The 27361-nt window shown below is 31.2% G+C and overlaps 4 protein-coding genes and 1 long non-coding RNA gene across 13 annotated transcripts; 4 read left to right on the plus strand and 1 right to left on the minus strand.

The window, feature by feature from the left end:
* Nucleotides 1-206: 206 nt before the first annotated feature.
* On the minus strand, nucleotides 207-2721 carry LOC108481035 (pentatricopeptide repeat-containing protein At5g13270, chloroplastic). The gene has a single exon (XM_017784200.2). It carries the CDS (start codon nucleotides 2584-2586, stop codon nucleotides 331-333), a length of 2256 nt encoding a protein of 751 aa, XP_017639689.1. The 5' UTR covers nucleotides 2587-2721; the 3' UTR covers nucleotides 207-330.
* Nucleotides 2722-8789: 6068 nt separating this feature from the next.
* Nucleotides 8790-10943, plus strand: LOC108482107 (transcription factor ILR3-like). The gene is made up of 5 exons (XM_017785213.2): nucleotides 8790-8966; nucleotides 9357-9419; nucleotides 9507-9584; nucleotides 10033-10195; nucleotides 10380-10943. Exons 1-5 carry the CDS (start codon nucleotides 8842-8844, stop codon nucleotides 10644-10646), a joined length of 696 nt encoding a protein of 231 aa, XP_017640702.1. The 5' UTR covers nucleotides 8790-8841; the 3' UTR covers nucleotides 10647-10943.
* A 279-nt stretch (nucleotides 10944-11222) lies between these two features.
* LOC128289712 (uncharacterized) lies at nucleotides 11223-11664 on the plus strand. The gene is made up of 2 exons (XR_008279361.1): nucleotides 11223-11416; nucleotides 11550-11664. It is a non-coding gene; the product is annotated as an uncharacterized LOC128289712 (long non-coding RNA).
* A 1822-nt stretch (nucleotides 11665-13486) lies between these two features.
* LOC108480439 (uncharacterized) lies at nucleotides 13487-21061 on the plus strand. 5 transcript variants are annotated; one of them, XM_053031877.1, is made up of 15 exons: nucleotides 13499-13929; nucleotides 14004-14031; nucleotides 14517-14653; nucleotides 14753-14883; nucleotides 15045-15083; nucleotides 15215-15307; nucleotides 15431-15547; nucleotides 16014-16109; nucleotides 16294-16407; nucleotides 17055-17108; nucleotides 18078-18125; nucleotides 18606-18756; nucleotides 19686-19851; nucleotides 20118-20187; nucleotides 20664-21061. In XM_053031877.1, the coding sequence occupies exons 3-15, from the start codon at nucleotides 14572-14574 to the stop codon at nucleotides 20925-20927; spliced, it is 1425 nt and encodes a 474-aa protein (XP_052887837.1). In that variant the 5' UTR covers nucleotides 13499-13929; nucleotides 14004-14031; nucleotides 14517-14571; the 3' UTR covers nucleotides 20928-21061. The 5 variants fall into 5 exon arrangements, with proteins under 5 accessions (XP_017638934.1, XP_052887837.1, XP_052887836.1 ...); XM_053031876.1 differs by having other exon boundaries at nucleotides 13499-13773; XM_053031886.1 differs by having other exon boundaries at nucleotides 13500-13773; nucleotides 14741-14883.
* A 548-nt stretch (nucleotides 21062-21609) lies between these two features.
* LOC108480387 (histone-lysine N-methyltransferase ATXR2) lies at nucleotides 21610-26644 on the plus strand. Of its 5 annotated transcripts, none has more exons than XR_008287152.1 (17): nucleotides 21619-21834; nucleotides 21942-22017; nucleotides 22102-22187; nucleotides 22278-22615; nucleotides 22704-22816; nucleotides 22928-22959; nucleotides 23126-23271; nucleotides 23582-23669; nucleotides 23791-23839; nucleotides 23942-23996; nucleotides 24164-24233; nucleotides 24309-24378; nucleotides 24834-24910; nucleotides 25150-25206; nucleotides 25297-25582; nucleotides 26027-26174; nucleotides 26301-26644. XR_008287152.1 is itself a non-coding variant. In XM_017783371.2 (15 exons), exons 1-15 carry the CDS (start codon nucleotides 21751-21753, stop codon nucleotides 25405-25407), a joined length of 1452 nt encoding a protein of 483 aa, XP_017638860.1. In that variant the 5' UTR covers nucleotides 21619-21750; the 3' UTR covers nucleotides 25408-25839. The 5 variants fall into 5 exon arrangements, 2 of the variants coding, with proteins under 2 accessions (XP_052887828.1, XP_017638860.1); XR_008287154.1 differs by having other exon boundaries at nucleotides 26352-26644; XR_008287151.1 differs by having other exon boundaries at nucleotides 26027-26644.
* Nucleotides 26645-27361: the final 717 nt, after the last annotated feature.

Raw genomic sequence — 27361 nt, forward strand, 5'->3', positions numbered from 1 at the left:
TGGTATTCAAATAAAAACTATTTTGATATTTGATATTCTTTGAATTTGTGTGTCGTGAGTTAAAATTTAAATAAAATAACCATTTCAACAGAATTTATTAATTTCGATTAAATTATTTTGGTTTTTTTATATATTTACAATAAATATATGGTTGATCACAGCAGTTTTTATAGTATAAATGGATGAGATTTTAATAAAAAGATAAATTTTCTTTTGATTTAACGTATAAGGACTAATTTGACTAATTTTTAAGTATTCTGGACAAAATACAATCTAATTCCTAATACAGTGACTTCATTATACTTTTACCAACAATGGTAATTGCAAGAATCACCAATAGTCATCGCAAGAGCATTTCCCCAAGTGGAAGTGATGGAACCTGCATGAATCTCTAATGGTGATTCGGCGTCCCGTAACCATCGATACATGTTTTGCGAAATCGTGGCAGTGTTTACATGCCCGGAGATTCTTGAAAATGACGATTGGAACATTGTTTGGTTCCGATATGAGCCCAAATGCTACGGCAAGTCTCTCGCTATGCTCCATTAGCAGCTGTTTCCGTTCGGGCAAACCAAATGACACATCCTCTTCGGTTAGATGGACGCTTTCGACATCCGTAATTGAACCGTTTAATTCTTTCAACTTTCTGTAAATGTCATCGGTCCGAGGATGGTGTTTATCGCCCACTACGAACCGATGCACCTTACCCTTAACAGTAATCCAGCTACAACTAAGTTCCTTTATCAACTTTCTTGCACCCATCACACTTCGTACACGAGCTGCTTCGTCCCATTTTCCGTGTGAACCATATAGGTTAAACATCAAAATGTAACCTGCAGTATCATCAGGATCCAGCTGAAGTAGATTTTCGGCTGCGATTTCCCCAAGTTCGAGATTCCGGTGGATCCAACACCCACCCAACAAGCATTTCCAGCTCATTGCATCAGGTTCAAAGGGCATATTCGTAACCAATTCATATGCCTCCTGAAGCAACCCAGCACGAGCGTATGCATCAACCATACAATCATAATGATCAATAGTCGGATCCACACCATATTCACGGCTCATTGACTCTAAATAAAGCTTAGCTTCCGTAACCAAACCAGAATGACTACAAGCGGTTAAAACACCAATGAACGTAACTTCATTCGGCCTTGCGGTTGAGCTCTGCATCCTCCTGAAAAGCTTTAAGGCTTCGGAAGCATTGCCGTGATAAGCATGACCGCATATTATCGCAGTCCAAGCCACGGTATCGGGTTCATCTATAGACTCGAAGGCTTGATTCGCATAATCCAACCTACCACATTTCGAATAGAAAGTAATCATTGCACTCTCTCCATGAACATATGAAACTAAACCCCTTTTTATTGCATCTGCATGAGCTTGAGCTCCCATGTTATAATCTGCAAGAGCTGAACATGCTTGGGTTATGCTAGTATATATAAATGAATTCATAGCCATATCTTTGAGCCTTAATGACCTAAAAATCTGCAATGATTTCTCAAATTCACCAATTTGGCAATAGCCAGTTATTATAGCACTCCATGAAGCATCATTCGGTTCGGATATCCTCTTGAAAGCACGACGAGCCGAATCAAAACACGAGCATTTGATGTATAGATCGACAACAGGAGTTCCCACAGAAACATCGGATTCCAACCCGAGTTTAACAATGTAACCATGGATTTGCCTCCCTAAGTTCAGATACTCCAACCAGGAACACGCTTTGAGAGTGATTGAAAACACGAACTGGTCCATTTCGACACCTTCCTTTAACATTCTAATAAACAATGCCAATGCATCTTTCTGTTTGCCAGCTCGGGTGTATCCCATCATCAATCCTGTCCAAGCCACGGCGTTTGTTTCGACCATTTGATCGAAAACGAGCTTAGCCCTTTGTAGCTGCCTGCATTTCACGTACATATTGGAGATTGCTGTGATCACAGAAACATTGGTGCTTAATCCAGTTCTTATAACGAGAGAATGAAGCTGTTCCCCAATCTCCAACACAGAAGGATCTGATAGACTCTTCAAGAGGTTGGTGAAAACGGTGGAATTCAATCCAATTCCCAACTCAATCATTCGAGTACATAGCCGAAAAGCTTCCTTTAACCTTCCTTTCTCTGAGTAACCAGAAATAAGTATACCCCAAGACGCCACATCTTTTTCAAGCATTTTATCGAACAGTTTCTCGGCATCCCGAAAGCTCTCACAGGCACAATACATCTTCAAAACACAATTCTCGAGGTACCTAGATGGGTTCCCCAAACGCCGGTGAATCAATTTGCCGTCCGATAAAGAAGCCATTTTGCCGCAGGCTTCGAGAAGTGATTCGTAGGAATGGGGGTTGACGAGAACGCCGGCTTCGTCCATTTGTTTGAGGAAATCACGAGCCTCTTTGAGTTTCCCTTGCTTAGACAATGAAACCAAGTGCAGGTTCTCGAGCTGACCCTGCTGTTGTTGGCCATGGGGGATTTTAAATGAAGAAGAGGTGCTTTTGAGAGATACCGATGAAGGTATTCGAGCAAAGCGAGCTGCTGCTGCTGTTTGCGAAGGAACGGAAGGCGGCAAGGAAGAGCTGGCCATGTAAATTTTTTCCCCAGAAAATTTCAGTTTAACCCCAGCAAATTGTACATTGGGAGAGTTGGTGTTCTTTTGGTTTAATTTGAATCTAGTCCTTTTACTCTTCTAATTATTGAAATTTAGTCAAATTTTACTCATTTGTCTGATTTAAAAATTAAAGTCGGATGCATTTGGTTCATCAAATGTACCATTAAAACCCATAATCTCACATTTTAGAATAATATTTGTTTGGATTCTATACATTTCGGCCAACCATTAATATCAAATTACCAAATAGTATCAAGATTCCGGAATATAGAATGTACTTAGGTCGTAATATTAAATTTTGGATAAATTTTCTTTTTCTTTTATCAAATTTTCCATTTAATTTTATTAATTTAGCCTAATTAAAATAAAAATCTATATTTTCTTAGACTGCATACTTTTAAAATTGTAATTATTATATTTAATATAAAATTTTATTTATTGATATATTAATTATGATTATCATTATTATTTATAAATTATTGTTGGTGATCCAATCACTTTTCATATATTATTATGATTATTATTTATAAATTTATTTCAACATCATATATTTACTTATTAATATATTTAAATATGTTTAAAAAACAAATTATATAACAATGACAAATTTGGAGAGGTTTCAGTAATTAAAATTTTATCTTGACTCGACATTTATGGTGTCGAGGTAAATAACTTTAAAAGAAGGCATAATGTTAAATTTATCATTAACGTTTACAACTTTTGTTATTTTGACGCATTCTTTTTTAGCTAAATTTAACCATTAATATTTTAAAAAAGTTAAATTACTTTTTTAAACAAAATGTTAAATAAATTATTATTTTTAGCAATGTTGGCATGGCAACTACTGTGATAATCATATTAGCTGCAATGTCAACAAATAAGTTATAAAATTATAAAAAGTCCATAATTAAAAAAAGTGCATGGACTATATATGGATCATCAGGTGGGTTGTAATGATAAAAAATTGACATTTTGTCAATATTTCTATTAAAAATATAATTGGACTATTTTAAATATATATATATATATAATTGTACTATTTTTAAAAAAATATAATTGGACTATTTTTGAAAATTTGATGGTAAAATTTAAATTTTTTAAAGTTGAGAGTCAAATTTAAAATATTTAAACATTAAGGGTTAAAATGATATAATACCCAAAAAACTTATATCGAGACATAATGCTTTTCCAATGCTTGTCTTTATCCCTTTATAAGATTTTAGAAATAGAAAAACTATAACTTAATAAATTTAATAATTATAATTTATGAAATTTTAAAATGTGGAGATTTGAAATGATCAAATTGAAGTATATGACTAAATTTACAATTTACACATATTGCGTGTACTGATAGTAAAATTTAACCATTTCATATGCTACTGTTCTTTTAAAAGTGTAGTTAAACTAAAGTTCTGGTCAAATTTTGGGCTGCTATTTGGGCTTTTGAGTATGAGGCCCAATGGTTTGATAAAAATTTTATATGACAATTAGATATAATAATTAATTATAACTTAAAAAGCAAAATCCAAAGCACCATCAACCATGGTAGTCGTCATTGAAATTATTCCTAAACGGATGCTAAGTTGTTTATATTCCGTTTTAGTCCAAATTTCAGTCTATTTCCATCATTTTGATGTGTTTCAGGTTGTTTTAGTTAATATTAATTTGGAAATTTTAATATAAAATTTTGATATTTTAAATTTATTTTTATTTTTATCTTAATCATTTTAATTTTTATATAATTACATTTAAAAATAAAATAAAAATATTAAATTAAGTTATTGAAACTAATTAATAATTTAAAATTTATATTTATTTATATGAATATAATTGATATGTATTTGCATTTAGATATAATTTATTAAGAAATTAAAAAATTAGACTATAAATATATATAATATTTAAATGCTTATATAATTTATTATTAAACGACTATTGATATATATAAAATATTTAAAATATAAATAGAATCAAAACATTACCCCACAATACCAGAATAAAAAGGGTGCAAGTCTATCATCAAAGTCTCGTATTTTTGTTAAATTATTTTATATGAATGTATCTAAGAGGTCGTTTTATTATAAAATTTAATTAAATTAACCCATTTATTATTAAATAGGTCGATTTAGTTCTTATACTATTAAAAATAATTAAATAATATCGAACTAGAATAGAGTTTTTTTTATTATATAAAAAATGACATTTACTACTTAATGAGTTAATATATTTAAAGTTTTTATAGTCTTGTAAAAAAATTTTGTTTAGAATTTAAATGTAATTGAAAAATAATTTCGAATATATTTTTATAGAACAAATATTAACTCTGTATTAATTTATATTTTTTAATAGTATAATGCCTAAATTAATTTATTTAATAATAGATGGATAAATGTAGTATATATTCATCCAATATGCAGATAGTCTTCCATTATTTTTTTATATTTTAATAAAATTTAATAATATAAGTTTCATCATGGAATATTAAATATAATCTATGATCAAAGCATTTTAGTTAATAATATTCCCACAATTAATAGAGCATAAAAGAATAGCTATCCTTTTTCCCATCAACTTGCAGAAACTTTAGTAGTAATGAGATAAGAAGATAGACTCATGTAAACTAACCAATTAAAATGATCTCCTTTTAAAAAATAATATTATAAAAAACTTAAAGAGTAACTAAAGAAGAAAAAAAAGTGAAGGATGGTAGTTCCCACGGTGCTTAAGTTAAGAAAGAGCGAAATTTTCGGTTTTAATCGGAAAATTTTGACTTTTTTTCAAGTTCAATTTAATCAGGTTAGATGATTTTAATCTCGATTTAATCATTTAATTCAATTAATTATTATTTCTTAAATTTTAAAATTGACCTGATCGAAAATTTATTTATTTTATATTGTTTTTAGGTTATTTAAATTATTTTATATTTTATGAATAAACCTAACATTACAACTATGATTGGTTAACCAAAGATACAGATCGAATTAAAGTCGATTTTTCAACTAAAGTCGGTCAAGTTGATTTTCACATATTAGAGTCAGTTAAGCTAATTTGAAAAAATTGAGCAAGCCAACCAACTAAATCGATTGCTTTCCCCCTAAATTAAGCGTTGAGAATTGCTAGAGGTAGAGAAGAAGGAAGTATGAAGCATTAAGAAACTATCTTAAGGCTAATGATGAGTATTTATGTGTGAGAGTGACAATCTCTTAACCAGGGTGAAGCTAAAAAAAAAATTTAGGTAGGTCAAAATTAAATTATAATTTTACAATAGTAAAAATATAATTTCACCATTTTAATAGTCTATATCTTTATAAATTTTAAATGATTAAATAACAAATTTATCACTTTTAAGAGGGTCAAAGTGTAATTTTACATTTACTAATTTAAAATTTTAAAAAATTAAATGACTTAAATGAAAAAAAATTCATTTTAAGGGGGGTCGAGGTCCCTGTCAACTCCAATTAGTTACGCCCCTACTCTTAACCCTAGGCCTTGACACATGTTTAGTGCTGGTGTTGTCATAGTTGACCACTTAGAGAACATGATAGCCTTATAGGTAGTCGATAATGAAATTAATATGAACCAGGTGAGGCTACATGTGTAATCCATGCAAAGAAAGGTTTAACACCTATTTTTAATGAGGTAAATTAAAGGTACTCTATGTGTCGTCAAAAATAAAAATAAATCGACAATTCAATTTATTTTGAAAGGTTGACGATTAAATTCAAAAAAAATAAATTGAAAGCTAAATTTAATTAAAACAGAATAAGTAACAAATTGATAAAAAAAATGTTAAGGGTTGAATTTGAGATTATGCTAAGAAATAATAAAGGAATTGTATTAAATCAAGATTGGCGTAATTGCGTGAGAACATTGAGCTCTACTGACGGGAATCTTTCGGCTCATCATCTTTCATCTGTCACCAAAGCTATGATAATTTATATATTTTCCTTATTAATAATAATAATAGTAAATACTTATTTTTAATAAATATATAAAAATAAATATTAATTTCCATGACGTCATTAGTTGACAAAAGTTAATCAGTACAGTGCGTTTGGAGACAAGTCCTTGGAAGAATTCTAAATTGGGCATGAAGCATACCGTTTGCTTATATCATGGGTTAAAAATATTAATTTTATTAACATTTTTAAAATACATAAATATTACTTTTAAAATTAATTTATTTAATATGCATAATGACTTATTTGACTCTCTAACTTTACAAAAAAGTCATTTAGATCTCAATTTAATTTTTATTTTTAACATTTAAATTTACGTTGTTTGTGAAATAACTAAAAATAAATGAAAAGTTAAAGTATGTTCACTTTACTAACATGACATACATGTAAATTGTCACGTCAATAATTAATTAATTTTTAAAATTTAAAATTTAAAAATTTAAAAATTATTCAAAGATTTTTTTAATTAATTAATTACCAACAAAGTATACACATGGATCGCCACCGGATGCCAACCATATATTAACTTTTACATCTATTTTAGGATAATTTAACAAATAATGTTGGTTCAAATGCTAAAAGATGTAAAAATTAAATGAAAAATTAAAATAATTTTTTTGTTAAAATATTTAAAAATGGCACTTATATCTCAACAATTATACAATCTCAATCAAACCTACCACCCTTTTAATCAAAATTTAAAATGGTAAAATATATTAAATTAAATACAATTATTCATCGATTGAGTTTTAATTCAATTGATATTATTGTTATTTTAATTACTTTAGGCACATGGCATTTAATATCTTCAAATTTACAAATTAAAGAATTTATAAGTAATTTATATGATAGTATTTTGTTGGTCTTTATTTTCATTGGACCATTGTGACTTATTTTAAATATTTTAGATTTTTTTTTTTACAAATGCGTATAATTGTCTATAGTTCTCTCTCAACCCTTAGATAAGAGAATAAATACGTTTTAATGCGTTCAAACCCATATCTTCTTATATTGGCAACAATATTAGTATCCACCAAAATTTTTCTAATTTTCAACCGAAATTATAGTGTAATGCCATTGTTAGCCTTTTTTTTTAAACCAAAATGATAAAATTATAATTTGTTTCTAAAAATATTAAAATTTTGATTTAATTTTTTGAAAATTATAAAATATAAGTTAATATAAAATAAAAATTATATTTTAACTCTAATAAAATATATAACTTAATTTCAATCATTCCAAAAAGAATTTATGATTTCACACTTATAGCTTAACTTTTCAAACTTGCCCTTCCCTAAATGCACCAAATGGTTAGATTACCCCTATGCAAAGTGATTAGATGAAACATTGGTGATTTTAATATTTTTAATGATAGACCCAAGCAAAATTATTTATTTAATTATTTTTGAAATAAAATTTTTAACTTAACAACATCAAAATTTCACTTGAAATAAAATAATTATTCCAAACTAGATTTGATTTTACAAAAAGTCAAGATAATTATTTTTTTAAAGTTCCAAACATTTAATATTTTTCACAAGTCATATTCAACTCAACGCTTTCGTTTTTATTTTTTGCTTGAATTTCCATCCCTTCCAACATCAAAGCTGAGAAAACATAATCCTTAAAAGGTTAAATATTGATATAGTCCCTATATTATATGTAAGTTATGAATTTAAACCTTATACTTTAAATTGTTCACTTTTAATTTTTGTACTTTTGAATTTTAAATTTTTATTGTTTATCGAACAATAGCTGTTAAATTTATCAATTTTATTATTTTCAAAATTTACAAAATTTGATATGACAAATACATTATCATGTATAAATGTCACGTCGACTTGTTGTTTTCACATATTAATCACAAAAAAGATAGTTAATTAATTGAATAGTTTTGGTCTTCATCAATACTGAATTTCTGAAATTGAAAAATCTAGAAACTAAAATTGTTTCAATTAGAAAATATTGATTAAATCTTCAACTTTACTTATAGTACAAAGCTAATAACATAATTTAATCAAACAAATTTAAGTGCTATCATTTGAATCAAGATTGAAAAATTGAAATTGAAAAGTATAAGAATTAAAATTGTCTAATGCAAAAGTACATAAATTAAAACAATCAAATTAAAGTATAGTGATTAAATTCATAACTTATGATAGTATAGGAACTAATAATAGAATTGGACCTTACTTTTTTTAAAAAAAAATCCCATATAAATTTGGCATTCAAATTTAGTTTTCTTTTTGGCACGGAAAAAGAAATACATTCCATGGAATTGGACCCCTCTGAAAACTCCAACTGGCTCCTTGATTATGGCATACCTGATTTCCCGCCTCCAGCTGCCGCCTTCGCATGGCCTTGTCAATCTACTCTCAATGCTCCATCTAATGTCAGGTTTGAAAATTTTCCGTTTGGTTGCGGAGAAAGTAAACTAGAAAATACTGAAATCGTTAAGGAATTAGTTATGGCGGCAAGTTTCTCTCAGTTTTTTTTTTAGATGCAGTTTTGGAGTTAAACTGTTTCCTTTTTTAATTCATCGGTTCAAGATCGATAGATTTCTTTCTCTCTCTCTCTCTTTTTTACAAAAAAAATAAAATTGAAGCAATAATTTCAAAAGTTGCTATAAAAAAATAGTTGATATATTGTGAAAGAAGAGTATGTTTTTTCTTTTTTTTTAGATTCAAATTTCTAAGTAAATGATTTTTCACTGAGAATGAGTAGCGATAAGATTCCTTTTATGACAAGGCATCGTTTGATATATCACTGCTATTTTTGATTGTTCAGTGCTACAGTTGATTGCTCCTTTGCTGATTCAGATTGCTTGAAGGATGTTGTCTCTAGGAAAAGGTGTTAATTCCAGTTTCCTGTAGACTTTGAACTCTATTATGATTAGGATTATTGTTTAATTTTGAACTACTTGATGATGATCTACAGGTTGAAATCGGAATCATGCGGTGGATCCGGATCGAAAGCATGCCGGGAGAAATTGCGGAGGGATAGATTGAATGATAGGCATGAATTGATCATTCTTTTCCTTTTAATTATTTGTATTTGATCTTCTGGCAAAAGTACCAAGGAAGTTTTTGTATTAGTAATTTGATTGCATTTTGTTTATTTTACTCATATTAATCATTATATAAATCAAATAATAAACTAGTTATTTTATTAACAATTTCATCTATTTCTACTAGTCAAAATTGATTCTGCATGTTAGCATAAGCTATACGTGACATGTCAGATGTAACTGTCTGATTATTTTTTCAGCCACGGAATGAATGAAATTTTTAACAAAATAGACTAAGTTACTCTTTTATCTAATGTATAGGGATTAAGTTATTCATTTTTTAGTAAAAGGCAAAATGCAATCTGACTTTGAGGCCTCTATAGTACTTTTGCTGATGTTGTCGAATGTTCTTGGTCTGTTGTTTCTCACTTCAGAGTTGGTTAAATATTTGTCAAGGTTCTTGGAACTGGGTGCCGTTTTGGAGCCTGAAAGGCCAATGAAAGCAGATAAGGTTGCTATTTTGAGTGATGCTGTAAAAATGGTGCGTCAGTTACGCAGTGAAGCTCAAAGATTGAAAGAATCTAATGAGGAGTTGCAAGCAAAAATTAAAGAGCTGAAGGTAAAAAGCTCGTTTCTCGAAAACTGAAAATCGGATAGAGTTTATTTAATTTACCATCATCAAATGCTAAGAGCATTATAGTCATTGATTTGCATTTTCTAAGTGAATGATTAACATGGTTGCGTGGGATTCGGGTTATGACCCCGTTTTTCCACATTACTCAGTGGGTTGTTAATCATTACAGGCTGAGAAGAACGAGCTTCGCGACGAGAAGCAGAGGCTGAAAGCAGAGAAGGAGCAATTGGAGCAGCAGGTCAAAGCCATGAGTGCACAGCCAGGCTTCTTGACGCAGCCCCCTTCAATATCTGCTGCATTAGCTGCTCAAAGGCAAGCTGCTGGAAACAAGTTGATGCCTGTCATGGGATTTCCAAGTCTCGCCATGTGGCAATTCATGCCACCTGCTGCAGTCGATACATCACAGGATCACGTTCTTCGCCCTCCAGTCGCATAATATGAAGCTTGTTGATTGATGGTTTGGTTCTTATCACCAGTCTCTTTATGATTGTTGCTTGTTTTACTTATTGCTGTCATGATCTTTGGTCTATTGTTAATAATGTTATGTGTGAATGTGAGATTGTCGAGTAGCCAGATATTCTATCACGAAAACCGGAACTTTTGATGGGTTTCCGCTACTCAAAATGTAAAATACAATAAATTATATATACATGAGCTGTAACACTGGTTTATACATAGTCTTGCCATGAGTTACAGTTTCATGTGTTTTGGAATGTTTTCCCTTACTATAAAATATACCAATGTTGTCATTTTTTTGTTGCTTTATATTGATCATAAGTTGGATTTAACTACGGCTAGTTGTGTGTGTCCAAATATATATTGCTATTAAACCATTTCACAAATAAGCCATACTATTTAGTATTACAAAGTAGGGAACTGAAAATAAAATTGAGATTCTTGTAAAGAAGAGAATATTTAGAGATTTATATGGCCAAAAGCACCCATGGTAAAAGTCGAAACCCCGATGTGAGGCGTGGTTGAAAACTATTCTCTGTTCATGAGGGCAATGGTGGTGATTGGTGAAAGACTGCTGCTAGGAGCAGTTCGAGAGGATTCAGTTGCAGGTCCATAAAAGGGAGATGAAGGACCGCTCGGAGCTGATTGTGGGGATTTTCCTGGTGAGGGAGAAGATTTTGGAGCCGGAGAATCCGATGGTGGAGTAGGTGATGTTTGTGAGGTTGCTAGGTGTCTATATCAATCTTCATTGTGAGTTCATAGTCTGGGAGTATATTCAAATTTTATTTTATTTTATTTTATTTTATTTATATTTTTGAAGGCTTATTCCATTATTCATGTTTGGATATGTGTTGAATACAGTCGTTGAACATGAATAATGTAGGAAAAATGAAGAGTTCGTGTAACTTTGATCCGGTGTGTACCACGAAACTGCAGATAATAGGTATGTCACATGATGCTCAAATAACAAAGGAATGAAGTACCATTTCTTTTAGCAATTATGCTTGCTAGTGTTCATGTCATGAACAAAGAAGCAATACTGATACAAATTGGTTTTTATATAGAATTGTGGACTCTAATTCATACTAAAAATTTAACTTGATTAATTTAAATATATTTTAATTTTATTTTGAACTCAAAAAAATTTAAATTTATTCTAATTTTATTTTACTGTAAAAGTTAACAACTCGAATTTGATTTACTTGAATTTGAAACAATTTAAAAATTTGAAATCTGAATTAGTCAGATCTAGACTATCTCAACCGATATAAATTTGATTCACTCAATTGATAAGTCTTAATATGAAGTTGTAAACTTGGAATCATGGTGAAGTAAGCAACTTTGTGTTAAGTGTTGGAATCAAATAATAAAATTTTGACCGGTCAAAATACAATTTCAAAATTTCTCCTAAGGTAGCTTGTATAAATTTTTGGGTTCGAGATTAATTATGTGTAACATATATGATGCATCTTACTAGACATCTTTCGAGGCATTTTTACTTTGTGAACTATTCGTTTTTTCAAACATTCAAACTCTCGATAAAATTAAAAGACAAAACTCACACTAAAAGTAAAAATAACATGAAGTTCAAATAAACGAAATTGATTGCTTACTCTCGAATTATTTTAAAATCAAACAAAACCCAAAAAAAATAAATAAATAAACGGACTCGTGGATTGAGTAAATTAAATATTTGTAACTTGTATGAAAATTGATCTTAGGATTGGTGACTTAAAATGCAAAACACCTAAAAAAAAGTTTATCACTAAAATAAAGCTTAGATTATGATTTGGCGAATTAACTTTTAATATTTCCATTTTAATATTTAATTTTATTTTATTTTAAATATTTAAATTATCATTTCCGTTCTAATATACTCAAAATAAAAATTAACAATAAAAACGTGACATATAACACATTTTTATTGATTATAAGTAACTTTTAAAGGTAAAACAATACAAAATTGTATTTCAAGTACCAAAGTTAAAAAATAAATATATTTCAAAACTATTTTTTATTTTGCTTATTGATAAAATGTTTTATTGTATTTTTTATCAACTAATTATTTTATTTAATAAATAATTTATATTTTAAATGAATTATCCTATTCATTTGGTTGAATCGATGACTTGAAAGTCGTAACCATTCTTTTATATAATTTAAGCTAAAATATTCTTATTCTTGCTATTTTAAAATTTAGCGTTTTTATTTTTTGGATTAAAAATAAGTTTAATTAGTTAAATTTTTTTATTAAATTTGTTATAGTGCTAGTGATAATTTTGCTTTTTAATTTCAAATTGTCTTATGATGAATTTAAAAAGAAAACAACAGCATATAAAAGTAAATTTTGAAAATAAAATAAAGTGACTAAATTTTAAATGTATGGAGTAGGGATTTTGAATTTAGTCCTTAAACTCTTTGTATATTTAGAATTTAGTCTATTTACTTTTATTTTTAGGAATTTTGTCTCATTACTTTTAGATTTTAAAATTTGAAATTAATTATTAACACCGTTAAAATTTTTTGTTAAATTTATTGGCATAACATTTTAAAATAAATAAAAGAAAAACCTTACTTGAAACCCATGCAATAAAAAATGGCATAATTAACTTGAATTTAACAAATTTTTTAATAAAGTTAATAACTCAACTTACATTTTCAATTTAAAAAAAAAAAGACTTTAAATCCCAAATGCATGAAAAGTGCAGGGACTTAAATTTATATTTTAACCTAATTTTAACTTATAATTTAATACTAAATAAATGCATGCACATATTTTCATTTTCTAAATAAATAAATAAATAAAAACAATCTGACATTAAAGATGGAAATTAATCAGGATTAATGGTATAAACAAAGAAAGATATATAGAAATTAATTAAAACATTTCTGATTTTCACAATTTCAGGTCCAGGAAACACGTTTATGAAAGTGAACCAATTGCTCTTTTATAATTTTCACAACAATTTTTCTTTTAAATTTACCCATTTTTTTGCTTCAATTTCCTCCTCGTAATTCCCTCAAAAACAAACACAGCTTCTGATTCGGGATTTTTTGAGATCCCAAAAGAGAAAAGTCAAATTTTCAATCTTTGCACAATATTCAAAGTAATTATTATTTGATAGTAATAATTTTTTTTTCTTTGAAGCTGAAAAAAAAAAGAGAAACTAAAAAGAAAAAACTTTCCTAGAGAATTTTTTTTTCCAGTTTACATCTTACCTGGAAACAAACGGGAAGGTTTCTTCCTGCTTTTTAGGAACTGGGTATTTCTGGGTTTTTCATTTGCTTTTGTTTATTTTTTTTTATTTTGGGCTGCGTTTGAACTCCCTTTATACAGGTACATTCATTGCAGGGAATTTCTATAGGTAAGGCAAAATTTCTTTATATATGGATTTCATTTTAATTAATTCCCTTTTAGATTCTATTTATTAATTATGTGAATGTGAATTACATGCTTTGATGCTTGTTGTGTAGTTGGCTAATAGTTTTGGGTGAGAAATTATAGGAGTAGATGTTTATTGATTTAATGTGTCTGTTTTTATGTGTAAGGTTTTATGAATTTGATATTTTGCTGCATTACAATATACCCAATTTTATTTGGAACCAAGGTATCTGTTTTACTCTCCATAGAGACTAATCCTTTCGAGAGGTTTCGTGGCTGTCCCTCCCTCCATATACGCAATTTATACTAACTAAACATCTCACTGTAAGAATATATGGTTAACTTGTTCTTGGAAGAAATATTGAAGTTAAAACTTAGATATAAGATGCTTAAAGGGCATGCTGGTGTCTATTGATTATTCAAGTAATGCTTCTTTCTATGTTTTTGTTTCAATGTTATTTATGGCAGAACACTAAGGTAGCTGGAGTGGGTTTAATAGCTTTACCATCTTCTACATACACCTATGTTCGGAGGTCAGGTTGCTGCTCCCATCAATAGTCCGCATTTAAGGAGGTCCGGTAGCCGAGCAGTGGTATCTGATCTAGGTACAAGAACTCTATATGAACATTATCATTGGAAATTAAAGGTTATTTTTTGATTTAGTTTTGCTGCTTAGATCTAATATATTGTAGGATAATTGTCAGGTGCCGAATTGGGAAATGGTGTGGAGAATAGTTACGTGCATCCCTTGGAGTTAAATGGATCAAAGAATGCAAGTATACCATTGGTTACCGCTGCAATTGTGCCTTCGCCTACATTATTATGGAGATTCAAGGTTTGTTTTCAATGATATTGTTGGTGTGTTTATTGTCCATTTACTTCCTTTTAATAAATATAAAGTGGTTAAACTCAAAGAAAAACGAATTCCTCAGTTGTAACTTGTATCTTTTAGTTATTTCTCAACCTTCTGGAATCCTAATCTATTTAGATATCCAGGTACTATTGTTCTTACTCTGGGGTTTCATCTGTGGGAAGGTTAGTCTTATTTTATATTCTAGTTGTTTCAAGCTATACAGTTCGTATTTGATGTTAATAATGGTTAACAAAGGTCTACAAGATTCAATCATGTTGCTTACGTTCTCATCATGTATGCCAAAATATTGCAGACTGGATGGCAATCCGTAATGAGAATGAGTGCAGACTTACGGGACCTATTTCTATATGAAGCATTTTTGTATTATAATCCTCTTCTTCTGGTGGTTAGTTAAAATTTTATGATTTATAAAAAAATTATGTTAAACTAAATTTTCGATGTGAGTGCAATTTTATGTTGTGTGTTTAAGGACTTTTAAGAGATTATTCTTCTTGTTTTGATATTACAGACTACAATGGTATGGCTTTGGGGAATCAATTTATGGGTCTTTTCTGGGTCAAATATCAATTATGCCAAAATTTTTGATCTCGATCAGAATCATCTCACTCATAGAGAAATATGGAAGGTAATTGAATCCCCCAATCACATCTTTTAATCAGGTTGCCTAATATGTGCCGGTGACTCATTATGATATACTATACGGATAAACTATACTTGGTTGCCTTGTTTCTTGTCTTGTTCTTCAGCCAATGATATACTATATGGCCGGCAATGGCTGCAATTTATCTCTAATACACAAACTTTCTTTAGTATGATTTCAATATGTTTGAAGTTTGTGTAGCTGATGTATTTTTTTGAGGGATCCATTTATAAATTTATCTTTAGCTTCAAGCTTTGTAAATGTGTATCAGGGATATAACATTGAACTTTTGAAGGAATTGTTCCATTTTCTTCTTTTGTTTTCTTACTTTTCTTTTTAATCTTGAAATATCTACATAAAGCTCGATGGTCTATTGGTACAATCGTGGCTAATAGTGGTTGGTATTTTTCCTCAAATAAAATAACTCTCTCTACAATTGTTGTAATTTCAGTGCGCTACATGGATGACTATAGTTGTTCCAACCAGTATGACAGCATATCTTTATCTCTACTCTAATGGAGAAGTATCATTGGCTGCCTCCCAACCAGTGTAATAGATGCATCCTTTCTTTTTATTTTTTATTTTTTATTTTTTTATATGCTCTTATTCCCAGCATGAATGACAAGTTGATTATAATTTTAACATTTTCAGCATGAAAAGTAAATTGCAGTATTGCTTTCTTTCCACTCCCTTTACCATCATCACTAAATTTTACATGTTTTCTACTTCAGGTGCTTCTATATTTTGCAGTCGTGATGCTTTTAATATTCCCTTTTGACATTTTTTATTTTTCATCCCGATACTACTTGCTAAGGGCTCTTTGGCGAATAGTTCTTCCATTTCAGGTCTGATTGTTATCTCTATGGACGTGTTTGATAATTTTGCTACTATCAATAACTTAATGATCTGTTCATTCTAATGGCATTTTCATATACATTAGATTTACTTCGTCAATACTTTGGGAAACTGAACCAGTAATGATGTGATGAAGTTTATGTTGTATCTCTTTTTGGAAGAAAGTGATTAGTCATATCGAGATTCATCTTTCTTTATGTTTTATTGATCTTTGCATCATGTTTTTTCTTCTAAGAAAAGGATCATGGCATTTTTTAGTGTCCATTTCCATGTCTGCAACTTAAACTCTTACAAGAACGTTGTGTATATCAACTTTTACATGGCCAATCCTGTACTTTAACTTGGGTGACGATCTTTGGCTGGACCTAATCTTGTGGAATTACCTGATATAGCTCGATTTTTATATGTGAACTATGTTAATCTTTGTACCTAGGAATCTATATCCTCATTGTAATGTAGTGATTTATATTTATGAACATCATGAACTAAATATCATCCATGCTTGGCTTTAATGTTGGACCATGCATCTCCAAACCACAACTGAAATGGGGACACATTCTTTTTTATATTTTATTTCTTGCTTTGACACCATGTATATATGCTGTATTTTAATCTTAAGTTGATATGGTGAATGCAGGCGATAACTTTTCCCGACTTCTTCTTGGCTGATATTTTGACCTCCATGGCAAAGGTATGGCACCTAACAGAAGCACGTGTTATGAGCCAGGCTGTTTTTACTGATATTACTTTTTCATTGTCATTTTATCAATCTATGTTGAGCAGTCTTTTGAAATTGATAATTTTATTGCCTTTTCTGATAAATTTTCTTAGCTTATGAAAGATACAAGGAAAACCATAAATTTTGAGTACAATGGTGCAATACGATACATACTGTGGACTTGCTTGTTGTGATTAAAGGCTTGATATGTTGTTATTGTTGTTGTAGTTAATTTTCAGATAAAATGATGACCACACCTTTGAAAATTTTTTTCATTCCATTCATTTTTTGTTCCCGTATGCTTAGGGGCGAAGTTAGAATTTTTTTTTTGGGGGGGGGGGGCTAGAACCGAATTAAAAACTTTTTGAGATCAAAACGTAATTTTAATCATATATTAATTTATAATTCCATCATTTTTGAAGGGACTAAACATAATTTTTTAATATTTTGGTGGGCCAAAGTGCAATTTTACCATAGTTCAATTTGTAATTTTATTCTTTCTAAAGGGACTGAATTGAAAATTTTCATTTTGGGTGGGGGGGGGGGGTGGAGGGAGCAAGGCCCCTGCCAGCCCCCCTGGCGTCGCCTCTTCATGTAGTCAGTGCTTTAGGTATAACCTGTGTTACTCAGACTTGACACGAGTATGTGTTCCACATGATTGTGTCAAAATTTTCCATGATTTCCATGTATTTGGATGGTTGAGGATTTTATTCCCACACCCATGTTTGGATAAACGTCGGACATGGGTGTTGGACTCAGGTACTTCAAGAAAAATGAAGGGTCAGAGCAACATAGGATATAACTATTTAATGTCTTATCTTGTTAGCATGAATTAATAAATTTTCAATGGGACACATGACTGGTGTTACTGTATACAAAGCATGGTAGCAAATAGATATTAACTCTGCTTTTGGATATTTAATGGTTTTGAACTTTGTGCAGGTGTTTTCTGATATAGAGCGATCCGTCTGTAGAATGGTCCATCGACAGGTTTGTATATCAGTTTTGAACTTTAATGATGCTTCATTTGTATTGATAAAAGTTACATAAACCAGAGCCTTTAAAATCATGGTTGACCTACCTTTTGATTTGACTCTGAAAAAGATCTTTGTGTTAGTTTCTTGAAGTTCAGCCTTCTTGTCTCAATCTCATCCTTTTATGAAACTAACCAAAATATAGAGCACAGATTTGATTGTTCTAAGACATACTAGTTCCTAGAGATTTATGGGGACCAATTGGCATTGTACATGGTTTCTTTTGGTTTTATGAAGCATGGATATAAAGTGCAGAAATAACCTGAATTATCCTTTTACTTCTTTTTGAAAAATTTGTTATCGAACTCTCGAAAGAAGCTTGAAAACATGATCATTGTAGTATGTATTCTTAGTATGTATTCTTACTTGTATGTTCTCTTCGATTAACTCCCATGGTTTTCTTCTATCGCCTTGAGAGATGTTTTTATGCATGCAGGTTGCCACCATTGCATGGTTTGAAGCTGATTCTGTTTGTGGCAGTCACTCTGTTGCAATCCCTTTAGTTCTTGTTTTGCCTTATCTTTTCCGATTTTTCCAATGTCTTCGACAATATAGGGATATCGGTGAAAGATCAGCACTTTTAAATGGTAGGCTCTTGAAACCTTTACATATTCCTCCTTCATCACCTGCTTTCCTCCATATGTCAATTTTACTTTTGGTTTTGACTCATTTTACTTTTAGTAAGTATAGAGTGGGTTAGTTGTGGACCTTTCAAGCCTACACGAGTTTAATGCACTTGAATAACTTGTGGTGATAACTATGTTCTCCAGGTTTGAGCCATGTCAGAAATGGATACAACACTGGCACACTGTGGCTTGAGCCATGTTCATGCTTTCTAGGTTTTTTTGGTACTGTACAATTAGAGGGTTAGTACTCATACACAGAGTAGGGACTTACCCACACCACACGTGCACACACTATGTCCAAAGGGAGCTGCCCAAATAAAAGTATACCACTTGCTCCTCCAAAGGCTTGAACCCGGGTGGGTTCTATGGGTGAACAGCCATTGGGCACCAGGTCAAACACGGGAGTTCTTTCAACGTATACAAGTTTTATTTCCTTCATTTTGCTAACATAGTTATGTAAACCGGAATCATGACATCTTCAACTTGTTAAATGATATTATATCAAGTTTGAGTACTGTGTTCTCAGCTCAGAAATTTGTACAAGCATTATCCTAGGTTTCAGTTTCTCCCCTAATGGTTACTGAAATCTATGTCACTTATATTTGAGTTTTGAGTATCAGATACGGGTATGTGTTAGATGCTGATATTTTTAACCTTCTTTTTAGAAGTTTTTCCGTATATTCAGAAGGTTCTTAGGAGGTCATATACCAATACCTATGGATGGATGTGAATCAAACATGGGGTCCGAATGGGCTCGTCTAGAAAAATGAAAGTATAACTCTCTAAGGAAAGCAGATAAAATGCCATTCAAGCTATATCCTTTTGTAGTAGTGTATTAAAGTCAGTTTCGTTGCTTCGGTATCATAATATCTTCATTTTCTTGTGTACAGCGTTAAAATATTCGACAGCAGTACCTGTGATTTTCCTTTCTGCCCTTAAATACCATGTCTTACCCGAAAGCTGGACTAATTTTTATCGCCCACTCTGGCTTCTTTCAAGTGTTTTGAACTCATTGTACTCTTTTTATTGGGACGTAGCACGAGATTGGGATTTCAGGTACGTAAAAAACTCTTTAGATTTTCATAATCTATATGTTACTTGATTTTCGTTGTAAATGTCGAGTATGAATATGTATTTGAGAGGAGTTTCTTCAATATTTTAAAGTTTTTTTTGTATACTTGAAGTGTTTCTCGTTATGACTGAATATACTAGTGTTGGATATGGATACTTGAAGAAAAATGAAGAATCAGAACAACATAGATTTGCTTAATCGTAAAGTCACCTTATTGATTTGGTTATCAACATTTTTCTTTTCTTGCTAGCAGCTTTGCTCGTATGTTCAAGTTCAATAAATCACATCTCTACTCGCACCTTTTACATGGACGAACATGGGTAAGTTATTACTACACCCTTAAAGCACTAAACTCAGCAATTTTTTTATCACTATCTTGCTTCGAGTCTTCATTTTTGTCCGGAACTTGTATCTAGCACATAGGTATGGGGATATGATCTTCAAGGATTTCCAAATATATTGAAAAAGTTTGACCATATTCATGTTAAACGCATATCTGTATCCGAAATTCAAATGAGTATGTTTGTATCTAACATTTGCCCCAAGTTTAAATAACATAGGTTCAAATTATTGGCACTACAAGCTTGCATCTATCCTGCCCTAACTCGGGATATTTCAGGATGGGATGGTCCAGGGTTGAGGAGATATCTTCATTTTTCGGTTTTGGTTTGGCTTCTAAAACTCGAAATAAATTCGAGTTTGGTTTGGATATCGTGTAAAAATAAATTCGAGTTTCAGGTCAGAGTTGTCCGTCTTGATCTATTCTCATCCCTACTCATGTTTGCGGAATTTGCAGGTATACTTTTGGGTGATCGGAAGCAACTTGATCCTACGATGCACGTGGACATACAAACTGTCGGCACATCTCCGTAATAACTACCTTACGGTGTTCACCATTGCTGCCTTGGAGATATTCCGGCGATTCCAATGGATTTTCTTCCGCGTTGAAAACGAGTGGAATAAAATCAACTCCAGGCCAAATATGCAGGTCTCCATGAATGATCCAAGCGATGATGAAGTCAAATTACTTTCTTCTTCAGCTGGTGGTTACAATGTATAAACTGTTCGAATCATTTTGTCGACAGATTCATGGAGGTTTATCTCCTTAATTTTTTTCTCCAAAAACAAAGGTTTAATCATTCAATTTTATAATTCTATATATTTATATATATTGATCATATTTGTTGGGTTAAATTTGTTATTAGTCTTTATACTTTGCAAAGTTGTGGATTTAGTCCTTATACTTTTTGAATTTTGAAAATTTAATCTTGACCCAAACGGTATCATTTAAATTTTTTGCTTAAATTCAATTTCCGGTCTTGTACTATGCGTAGAGTTATAGATATGGTCCGTGTTCTCGAATTAAATCACACTAAGTTTTTATATTTTTCGAATTTTGAAATTTTCGTCTCAAATAAAATTGTCATCATTAACTGGATTTTTAGTTAGTAAAATGTGGAAATAGCAAACTGGCATGACATTTCACATATGATAATATGTTTGGTGCATTAGATTTTGGAAATAGTAGAGGTTAACTTAATTAATTTAACAATTGTCATTTGGTAAACCAAATTATCAATTTTATCTCCTATTATCAATTTTATCTCCTATTATAAAAAAATGTATTTTTTGTAAAATGGAGCAAAATTGGTACTTAATAAATTATATACCATTTTTGTAAAAAACTTTAAGGACCAACATGAGAATTGTATTATAGTTCAGGGGCTATTTTAGAATAAAGCAAAAAATGAAATAAGAGCTAGAGCACGCATCTTAGTACGAAGTTCATCCCCGCACATGATTTTCTGGCGCCGTCAAATATAAATTCAGTGAGTCAAGTTTCGTGGAGGCGGTAAGCGCCATAGCGGCAGCGAAGCGAAGGAATGGAACTCATTTGCCCTATCGATCAACGCTGCTCTCATCAAATCGCCGCCCTTCTCCGGCCGCCGTCTCCTCCCATCGTCCAGGCAACCAGCCCCCTCCTCCTTCCATTTTTCTCTCTATTTATTTTTTCTTTATTCTTTTTCTAGCTTATTCAGCTAAGTCCATTTCTTTTAACTTCATTCAAATGCAGGAGTATTTCGACCAGCTTATCTCGAAACGCAAGTGCCAAGGCATCAAAGTGAAACAAAACGGCGACTTCGGAAAAGGTACAATTTTTTGAATTTTTGAATTTTCTTTTTCATTAATTGGATTTTATTTTTGAAGTTATAATTGAGTAATTTGTTCCATAGGTGTGTTTGCCGAAACTGATTTTGAAGAAGAACAACTTATTTTTAAGGATGAAATGCTTGTTGGGGTCCAGCACCCTTCAAACAAGGTCATTTTGATAATATTCATTATTTTCCTCTTTTTTTGGTCTTTAAACATGTTTAATGGCTTACATTTTATTGTTTTTCCAAATTTTCAGATTGATTGTTTAGTTTGTAGTTATTGTTTCAAATTTATTGGATCAATAGAGAAACAAATAGGGCGAAAACTGTATCTGAAAACACTAGGAATAGGAAATTCTTCACATAATGGATGTCAAAGAAATTCATCTGATGATGAAGAAGACGACCATTATGTTCAAAATCACCATAGTTCCGAAGATGGAGCTTCTAGCAGTTCTGGTAGTACTATTCCTTTGCCTATGATGGCTGTCGAGTCGTTAATGAATGGTGAATTAGCGTTGCCTTACTCCAACAAGTTTCCCTTACCTTCTGTTGTTTCATGCCTCGGCGGATGTGAAGAAGCTTTTTATTGTAGGTAAGTTAGAGTTGCGACTTTCTGTGTGTCACTAAAAATTTCTTTTAACCTTTTTGAACTAAAATTTCTTTTTCTTTGAATGGTGTAGTAAATCATGCGCAGAGACTGATTGGGAATCGTCTCATTACTTACTTTGTACTGGGGAGAAATCAGAGTCTCGTTCTAGAAAGGCACTTTTAAAATTCATACAACATGCCAATGGTAGATCTTTGACATCATATGATATTAATATTAACGAACTTCTCATGTGCTTGTGTTTTTCTTTTACCTTCTATTTTTTACTCATTATTATTATTTTCTTAACTTTCTCAGAAACAAATGATATTTTCCTCCTTGCTGCCAAGGTACTAAAAACTGTTAACTTCTGCGTTCTGGCTTTAGTTTTTTGAATGCATCATTTATACTTGATTTAGTTCTTTCATTGGACTTTTGGAACTAAGTAAGGTGCCTGTTATGTTCACTTTTTCTTGATTGTCATCGGAAATATGTCCTTGCGGTTCCATTTTTCAGGCAATTTCTTTCACCATATTAAGGTATAGGAAGTTGAAAGCATCTCATATGAGCGAACAAGAGAAGCCTGCATCTAGTATATTAGGAACTGATCTATCCTTACTTTTGGAGGCCTGGAAGCCAATATCAATTGGACATAAGAGAAGGTAAATATCATTGACATCGTTTCCTATATAATGCCTAGGAATAGATTTTGGCTGATTTTGATACCTTGGATCTATAATATCAGGAATAAGTATTCCCCACAATCAGGTTTCTGAAATTTTAAACTCTCCATTGAATAGTTGTCAACTCTAGAGCTTGATAAATGTTAGATTACATTATGGTTTGTTATTTAGCTAGTTTATTGCAATTCAATATCTGGATGCTTTATCTTTCTGTAGGGAAATAAAAGCTTAGTGTCAGATTGGAAGGTATTTTGATACTTGGATCACTGATTTTTTTTTTTTTCCATAGGTGGTGGGACTGTATTGCCTTGCCGGATGACATTGATGCATCGGATGAAGCCACATTTAGGAGGGAAATACAGGAGCTTGCATTCACAGTAAGATTTCCTTGTATAGGTGGTTCATGTAACATGCAAAGACTACACAGAGTTAATAGTCCTTTTAATTATTTCTTCTCTTTAAATTCATACCTTGACTGGTTGTTTTAAACATTTTCAGTCACTTCAGCTCCTCAAGGAAGCCATTTTTGACAAGGAATGTGAGCTATGTATCCTCTGTGAGCATGGATGCAATTGATGCAGTTATTTTCTTAGCAATGTTGCTCTTACTTAATTGAAGTTTCTAAACTTAAGTCCTTAACCTTATCAAGTATTCTCCCTTGAAATCTATGGGCATATTATCGGCATGTTCGAGCTCAATAATCTGTAAGGTCCATTGCACCTGTTTTACTTTTTTGTACCGCAGAGTTTGTGCATTGTAAGAATGATGAGCATTTATGATTTCCCTTAACATGCATCGCATGGCATGTTAATCATATTTCTAAATTTTCTTGAGGCTTTCAAGTAGTGATTTGGAGTTCCATTTGTAACAGTGATCTGGTTGTAGCATCTCCGGTGGAAGATTACTTTTTGTACATTGATGATCTTCCATATCCTGAAAAGGTTAGAAGTCACTCCCTTTGATTGCATGATACTTTATATTTTTGGATTATGAATATCTGGTGTCATTCATTGCAGAAAGAAGCTGAGAAAATTACACAACCATATCTAGATGCACTTGGTGAGGATTATTCCAATTGTTGCCAAGGTATAACCCTCTTTAAGATACTAAATAATGACTGTCGGTTTCTTAAGCTTTCTGTTATGTGGATAGGGTTCATTTTTAGTTGAATTCTATTGGTTCTTGTCCTTGATGCACACAAGCTATGTTGCTTTGACTTTTCATTTATTGGAGTATCAATTACTGGCACCCATGTCCAATGTATACTTGGATAACGGTATGAGAATATAGCCCTCTAAAGTGTCCTCCAAGCACATGGAAAACACAAAAAATTGAACATACATATCTGGCACATATACCAATATCCGAAACTCACACCCAAGTCCAAGTAACATAACATCAAAGTAATTCCTTCCTAAGGTTATACGTATCCCGGCCTATTTGTAGAAATTGCTGCACTACATATTATTTATTTCTGTCATCCATCTATATTCTATAGTCATATATAGTGACTAATTATCCTCTTTTGAAATTTTTTTTAGGTACTGCATTCTTTCCTTTGCAAAGCTGCATGAACCATTCTTGTTGTCCTAATGCAAAAGCATTCAAAAGAGAAGAGGTACATTTGTGCTATAATAATGTAATAGATAAGTAGATTGTACTCATTCTAGTTCTTCGTGAACAAATAGGTTAGTTTATTATTCTTTAACACATATACAGCATCCTTTTTGCGTCGTAGTTGTAGCTTTATGTACATGATGTCCAAAGATCCTGTGTAATGTATAGTTTTTATACGGAGCGTTTATTATTATTATTTTTTTATAAGAAATAGCTTCATTGCTTCTCTTTCAATTCCAGGATAGAGATGGCCAAGCGACAATTATTGCCCTCCGGCCTATTTGCAATGGAGAGGAGGTAAAATATTCCTGTCGCACATCTTGTTAATTAAAGAGTTAGCTGTAAAATCCTAATGAGAACCAAAAGCTACATGAATGGCAATTTTAGGTGACCATTTCATACATAGACGAGGACCTTCCATTTGAAGAGAGACAAGCATTGCTTGCGGATTACGGTTTTAGATGCAGGTGCCCTAGGTGTTTAGATGAAGAACCCTAGACCCTAAATTGCCAATGAAGTGGTTGTTTCATAGCATTCGGAAACATAAACCAGAAACATCTCTATGAGAAATATTAAATGTTAGTACAAGAAGCTATGGAAGGAGCTGTTCCCCCTTTGGATCTCTATGCCATTAGATTGCAGATTCATTAGCCTGCTCAGAGGCCAACTCGAGGTGTGATCAGATTTTCTCTTTTTCCTTTAATTTATTTAATTTAAGACGAAAGTACTATTATGGGTATAATTAGGCACTTAATTTTTCTTCTACCATCCTTATTAATTCTTGTGTGCAATATGTTACTTTTCGTTATGGTGTCAGAAACAGTTTTGTATTCTCTTCCCACTGAAACCATAATTTGTGTCTGGTTCAAGTGTTTTTTCGTGTCTGATATTTTATATTTATTTGAAATCATATAAATTTTGATTTTGATATGTTAGTTTGTATTAAGTCATTTTGCATATTCGTTTTATTTTTTTTATTCCGTGCTTTTTGTGTGTGTTTATTACTTGTGTAATCATATCATGTCAATATTTTGGGGTCTAGTTTCTCATAGCATAACAGCCTAGTATGGGTATAATGAATATATATTCGAATAACTATAATTAGAATTTGTTCAAGGGAGGTCGACTTTGTCAAGAGAAGTCTTTTCCATTGGGAGCTGATGGATCCTAACCAAGTTGACATTGTCTCCACGGGAGTTTTGTCTCTTAACTATGCCGAGAGCACGAGTGCTTGAAAAGGTGACGGTGAGAGGTTTATAGAACAGGTGCGACTCACCAACCAAAGAAATCTCATATTTGTAGGCATACAACACATTGTTCACTAAGTATGCTACTAATTTATCACTTGGGCTCAATTGGTAGCATACTTAACACTGACCTATATGTTGTAGGGCATGGGTTTGAGTCATGCATATTACAATATGCATTGTTCACCTTAGCAGGTACTCAACGAGGCGCTTGCGCTTCAACTTTGTTAACCAGTCACTTCTTTAGACACTCAGAATTTCGGCAAAGTCAAGAGACAAAATTTTTATTGGAGTCAATATCAAAGGGTTACAGATTTTGACCATATTAAAAGTATTTTTTTTAGATTTGATATAAGGGATTTAAGTCCGAATTACATGTAGAAATTATAAATAATAAATAGGCATGATGTGATTCAAAATCTTGGATTGATTGACAATATTTTAATTTCTTGTAAAGTAGTTTTGAAATGGAGGTGAATGATTTGATACGTTAAGGTTATAATTAAAATAATTGCAAATATTTAGTCTATTAGACTATCAATCAGTCAGCATTTAAAGTGAAAATAAAATCTATGCCACTTATTTATTTATTTATTAATAATTAGTTAGGTCAAAGTAAATTAGCTTTGCATAAGACAATTAAGAATAGTTGATAGATTCAAACAGGAATTGCTCTAAAAGATAAGTTTAACATTATTCACTATCATATTTGTTTTCATTATGAATTTGTCAAATTAATTTATTTTATTTTAATTGGCAGTCTAATTTTCCATTTAAAAATTTAAAAAAATAGTAGTCTCTTAGAACATGCTGGCTAGTTTAGTGTTATAAGTAATAAATTAGAATTAGATTCAATAAATTTGAGTTTAAATTTTATTTAATTTGATTTGATCATAAAAGAAATAAATAGAATTCAAAATAATTCGAATAAAAACTTAAAGTGATTAAAATTAAAAATATTCAATCTCATAATGACTTGATTTTGAAAACTAAATTTAAGACCCACTTAATCCCGATTAAACTTGAAGTTATTTAAACTTGAAAATACTTTATATTCATAATTATCATAATTCAAAAAATATAAATTATTTCACTCGATTCAAATTAACCAAAATATAAATAATTGTCACATTGCTGTTTCATCACAGAAGATTAGTGCCTTAAAATTTGAAATAACCAGCATCTCTTTGGATTTTGTTGTTGGA

Source organism: Gossypium arboreum, chromosome 1 (assembly GCF_025698485.1).
Source record: "Gossypium arboreum isolate Shixiya-1 chromosome 1, ASM2569848v2, whole genome shotgun sequence".
Taxonomy (NCBI): domain Eukaryota; kingdom Viridiplantae; phylum Streptophyta; class Magnoliopsida; order Malvales; family Malvaceae; genus Gossypium; species Gossypium arboreum.

What these genes read in the sequence shown, in the direction of transcription:
- LOC108481035 (XM_017784200.2), bottom strand. Translation starts at nt 2,586, where the DNA reads ATGGCCAGCTCTTCCTTGCCGCCTTCCGTTCCTTCGCAAACAGCAGCA.
- LOC108482107 (XM_017785213.2), top strand. Translation starts at nt 8,842, where the DNA reads ATGGAATTGGACCCCTCTGAAAACTCCAACTGGCTCCTTGATTATGGC. An exon ending in AATGCTCCATCTAATGTCAG is followed by an intron (nt 8,967 to 9,356) that starts GTTTGAAAATTT and finishes TTGATTGTTCAG; the next exon opens with TGCTACAGTTGATTGCTCCT. An exon ending in AGGGATAGATTGAATGATAG is followed by an intron (nt 9,585 to 10,032) that starts GCATGAATTGAT and finishes ATATTTGTCAAG; the next exon opens with GTTCTTGGAACTGGGTGCCG.
- LOC108480439 (XM_053031877.1), top strand. Translation starts at nt 14,572, where the DNA reads ATGTTCGGAGGTCAGGTTGCTGCTCCCATCAATAGTCCGCATTTAAGG. An exon ending in TTTTGACCTCCATGGCAAAG is followed by an intron (nt 17,109 to 18,077) that starts GTATGGCACCTA and finishes AACTTTGTGCAG; the next exon opens with GTGTTTTCTGATATAGAGCG. An exon ending in AAGATCAGCACTTTTAAATG is followed by an intron (nt 18,757 to 19,685) that starts GTAGGCTCTTGA and finishes TCTTGTGTACAG; the next exon opens with CGTTAAAATATTCGACAGCA.
- LOC108480387 (XM_053031868.1), top strand. Translation starts at nt 21,751, where the DNA reads ATGGAACTCATTTGCCCTATCGATCAACGCTGCTCTCATCAAATCGCC. An exon ending in TACAGGAGCTTGCATTCACA is followed by an intron (nt 23,670 to 23,790) that starts GTAAGATTTCCT and finishes AAACATTTTCAG; the next exon opens with TCACTTCAGCTCCTCAAGGA. An exon ending in TGACAAGGAATGTGAGCTAT is followed by an intron (nt 23,840 to 23,941) that starts GTATCCTCTGTG and finishes AACCTTATCAAG; the next exon opens with TATTCTCCCTTGAAATCTAT.